Consider the following 4285-nt stretch of genomic DNA (forward strand, 5'->3'; position numbering starts at 1 on the left):
CCTGCAGAGACTCGGAGTCGGTTAGGGTCTCCATCGACTCACAAGAACTCTCCTGATTACAGAAGAAGAGACATGGTGAGGGAAGTCAATGCGGGATCAGAGGGAGGGAGCGAGACAGGAGGCGGGTCAGGGAGAAAATGGGGGTTAAGCGATTTGGAAGGGCCAGAGTCACAGAGAGGGAGCCCAGCGAGTGTTGGGAGGACATCGAGAGGGACTCCCAGGAACCGAGATTTAGATAGAGAGAGGGCTGTAGCGGAAGCAAAGGTGTGGGGAGAGAATTGGAGGGAGAGGAAGAGGGCTACCAATGGACCAGGCAGCTTTGATAGTACGAATGACTAAAACGGGAAAAGGGGAAAAAAACTGTATGAAAGGGAGAGAGCTTTTGTCTTTGTTCCAAGAGGCAAATGGAGAGAGAGAGAGAGGCTTTGGGGTCATTATGAACATTTGTCGGGTCAGGTCGGTCAGTTGTCGGATTTGAATGTCTGAGTCGAGAGAGACTCTTCCTTCAATATTGTGGTTGAAGCTCAAGAACATATATCAAGGAAGAGTTTGAGAAAGACTGATGAATAGAGAGAGATTGGGCAATTAGGAGGCGAAGAAGAAAAGCTTCTTTTTTAATGTGATGTTCTTGGGGGTTTCTATTTCTTTTCTTAATGGGTTGTATATGTAAGTAATATGGGAGGGAGAATTAAGTCGATTTTATAATTTTTTCTGTACTGTTTGTAGCGTCCCTCACATGTATGGATTCGGTGTCTATCAGAAAGAGAAAAGGAGATTAAAAAAAAAAAAAATCTGTCGTCTCATCGCCATTTTTCGGGAAGTTTTGTTTGAGAAGAGACATGTTTTGTTCGAATCCGACCAGAAGAGCAGACTATAACTACTGACTAGGAATATGTTACGTAATTCTACAAAAATAAAAGTAGAAAATACATGTAGTAGAAATAAGAAAAGTCGGAAATAATGCAGGAAACAGTACATAATATTTGAACAGCTACGTCACTAGAAAAGCTTCTCTCACTAATTCTCCATTTTGCGATCATACATTTTTATGATTAGTTATGGATCCAACCCAGGTCTTCTTATCTCCTACGCTTTCCCTGCAGAGACATGAAGGTTTTAGAGTTAGAAGTGGTCTGGTTTGGTACACATAAGCAGCAAGATGAGTAATCTGTGTGTTTGGAAATTAATTCTGCATACCGAGGTAACATAATCATCCATTGACAGCTGCTTTCGTTTCTTTAGAAGGGATGAAGGGCTCTCATTTGCTTGCCTACCCGATGCTCGCTTTGATGGCGTTGCACTCTGAAACAAATTATAGAACAGATCATGAGAAAACAATTCCACACTTTCTATCCACTAACTGAGCACTAAAGTCTGTAACTGAACTTCAGATGTTCCTTCCAGCCTTACCTTTGCAAGCTTCTTTTCTTTGCGGGCTTGCCTCTCCCTCTCATCATATTCTTGGTTCTCTTTCTCAATCAACCGGATCAGTGTGTCACATCTCCTAGCAAGTTCCTGACTTGTGCGGGATTTTACAAACCAGTCAAACCTGAACACAGGGGATGTCCGAAACGCCGCCTTCAGCTCATCCCAGTTTCCATACCCAAGTTTATGGACCATGCATATCTGGTAATCACAGGTTTCTCAGGTCAAGACCATATTTAGAATGAATCAATATCAGTGAAATCTCAACCCAAAAGTTTGATAAAGAAATGTCTGACCATGAAACGGTCGCACTCTTCATTGTACAGTTTCCCTTTGTTCTGACCATACTGAATCTTCAGTTCCAGCCACGGGTTTCTGTAGCGATCCAATTTCTTCCCAATAGCTTTCATGATTTCATCTTTCCTAGAGATTCTTGCTTCTCCCCTCTCAATATTCTTGATGATTCTATCATAATCTACAAATTTAACAACATACAACAAGATGCAAAGATTGATAAGCATTATATTGTTGTATGGTAAAATATCCATCCATACCTTGATGTACTGCAAACATTCATAAACTTATTTATAAATCTAGAGTTACTTACCATTCAGCTCCTTATATCGTTCTTGGAAAACTTGAGCATATCGTTCAACCTCTTCCTCTGTTTTCCCTTCCATCTCAGAGGCAATGCTTTTTATGTATTTCCGGCCATACTTCTCACATGCCCTAATGAAGGTATTGAAGTCTCTTCTGCTCCATGTTGAGAAACCCTAAAATGTTATAACTCGATTCAGTTACAAAAAACCCATCAAAACAAATGTCAACCCACAGTAAGGTCAAATATTTTCGCTTACCTCTTCCAGCAATAGTTCCTTTTCTTCCACTTCTTCAGCAGTTAAGGGATCTCCAACTTCTAAGAAAATATTGGTTATTAAGTAATAGGTTCAGTAAATAATGGAAGAAAGGAGGGCACAGACTGAGAAAAACCTTCAGGTTCATCGACTTCAATTGTGTCTTTCGTCTGAGTTTTCTGATGTGTTTGCTGAAACCAAAGGGAGACAAGTTGCTTTAGAACTAATCAGAGACAAACATTGCACACATTACATAATAAGTTGATAAATTTATTCCCACCATAAGGTATCGCACTTCCTTTTCATACAGCTCGGTCAATCGCTGAATGTTAAAGAACTGGAAATCATGCCTGCAGGATGGAAAAGAAATTAGATTGTAAGGATAAAAATACCATCAAGACAGAAGGGCTAACTGCTAGCATATATAATTGATGTACTTACAATTGGGGCATACGTGGGATTCTAGGCTCTTTAGGTTTAGCTGGAGCACCTTGTCTCAGTGTTTGCTTGAAGTATTCAGTTTCAGAGTAGCTGAAGGGTGGGTAAATAAAAGTAAATTGTTAAAGTTAGATTTTGTTTAGGAAGAAAATAGACCACATAATGAGAAAAGTAGAAGGAACATTTACTTGCGCTTTCTCTCTCTTTTTGGTGGATCATTCCAATTCTCACTCACAATCTTCTTAAAATCCAGCTTGTTTTCATCCTACCAAACAAAATCAGAAAAGAATTCAGCAAAAAAATATTGGAAAAGGTGAAGAGAATTACCACAGTATGCTTTAACCCTTAAACCATTCAGTTAACAAAGAGTACCTTATTGTCATCGTCAAAATCATAAAAGTCAGCGCCTGCAACATACACCAAAAAATAGATTATTCGGAACATCCCATTGTAGCATTACTCATGCAGCAGAGTTACCATCAAAAACATGAAAAAGGGATAAACGCCGCGCTTACTGTCATCCATTTTAAACTGTATTGCATCTTCAGTGAACTTCTTCATCTTGGCATCAAGTTCAGCTGTTGCCTCTTCTCCTTTGGCAATGATTCTATCAATATCCTCATCCGTAATAGTGCTATCTTTCGAACTAAACACCATTTCAGCACCATATCTCACCATTTGAAGTAACTCATCCTTATTAACAGCTGAAAAGTAACAAAAGTAAATAAATAAATAAGTGACAAAACAATGCATTTTTATAACCTCGATACAAAAGCACTTACTTTTCTGTTCTGCCAATCGCCCTTGCTGAATAACCAGAGCATCAAGTGCCAACTTCTTGTATGCTCTCTCGATGACTTTAGCCTCAATTGCATTCTGTATTAAACAATGCATAATTAGTTCACGTTCTCAATGTATTATACTTCATCCAAATGGGTCAAGTGTAACCTCGGTGCAGAACCGGAATACTTGAACTTCTTTTTTTTGACCAATCCTATGTGCACGATCTTGAGCTTGCAAGTCAACTTGAGGGTTCCTGCCAGAATCAAGCAAAACCATCTCATTAGGCATAAAGAAAAAACTCATAAATTACAACGGACGCAAAAAGAGACTTACCAGTCACTATCATAAAGAATCACAACATCTGCAGTAGCAAGATTGATACCAAGCCCTCCAGCTCTAGTGGATAACAAGAAAACAAATTTCTCACTTCCTGGCTTGTTGTAGGCTTCTATGGAAGCATCTCGATCATCACCACCAGTATTTCCATCAATACGGCAGTACTGGTAACCACGATACATTAGATAATCCTCAAGAATATCCAATAGTCTTGTCATCTGATATAGATGAGCATATTGTTAGAATAATAAGCACAAGGAAATAAGACGAACAGCACTCAGAAAAAAAAGGAAAACATAGAAATATCATTGTTTGTTTGCATTAATACCTGAGAAAATATCAGAACCCTTGAATCACGATCCTTCAACTTAGGCAGCAATTTATCTAAGAGAACCATCTTACCTAGAAACAAGAAAATGTAAAAGAAAATAACTAAGACAATTGGTCAT

The 4285-nt window shown here is 38.9% G+C and overlaps 2 protein-coding genes across 3 annotated transcripts in view; one reads left to right on the forward strand and one right to left on the reverse strand.

Annotated features, from left to right (window-relative positions):
• Positions 1–718, forward strand: part of LOC104735924 (serine/threonine-protein kinase CDL1-like) — a gene marked incomplete in the record, with an annotated part of 5516 nt that extends 4798 nt beyond the window's left edge. The window contains 1 exon segment of the mRNA XM_010455811.2: positions 1–718. Coding sequence (XP_010454113.1) covers positions 1–339 — 339 coding nt within the window.
• The window catches only part of LOC104735925 (ISWI chromatin-remodeling complex ATPase CHR17-like), a 7323-nt gene continuing 3880 nt past the window's right edge, over positions 843–4285 (reverse strand). The window contains exons 10-25 of one of the 2 annotated variants that reach the window (XM_010455813.2): positions 4165–4238; positions 3834–4054; positions 3666–3753; positions 3500–3593; positions 3233–3421; positions 3090–3124; positions 2906–2982; positions 2721–2810; positions 2560–2629; positions 2416–2470; positions 2283–2338; positions 2033–2198; positions 1722–1900; positions 1411–1626; positions 1198–1302; positions 843–1097 (exon numbers count right to left, since the gene is read on the reverse strand). In XM_010455813.2, the coding sequence (XP_010454115.1) occupies positions 1080–1097; positions 1198–1302; positions 1411–1626; positions 1722–1900; positions 2033–2198; positions 2283–2338; positions 2416–2470; positions 2560–2629; positions 2721–2810; positions 2906–2982; positions 3090–3124; positions 3233–3421; positions 3500–3593; positions 3666–3753; positions 3834–4054; positions 4165–4238 (1733 nt within the window). In that variant the 3' untranslated portion in view covers positions 843–1079. Of the gene's footprint in view, positions 1098–1197; positions 1303–1410; positions 1627–1721; positions 1901–2032; positions 2199–2282; positions 2342–2415; positions 2471–2559; positions 2630–2720; positions 2811–2905; positions 2983–3089; positions 3125–3232; positions 3422–3499; positions 3594–3665; positions 3754–3833; positions 4055–4164; positions 4239–4285 lie in introns of both variants that reach the window. The other variant, XM_010455812.2, reaches the window with a different exon arrangement.

The sequence above is a fragment of the Camelina sativa genome, chromosome 13 (genome assembly GCF_000633955.1).
Source record: "Camelina sativa cultivar DH55 chromosome 13, Cs, whole genome shotgun sequence".
In the NCBI taxonomy this organism is placed as follows: Eukaryota; Viridiplantae; Streptophyta; class Magnoliopsida; order Brassicales; family Brassicaceae; genus Camelina; species Camelina sativa.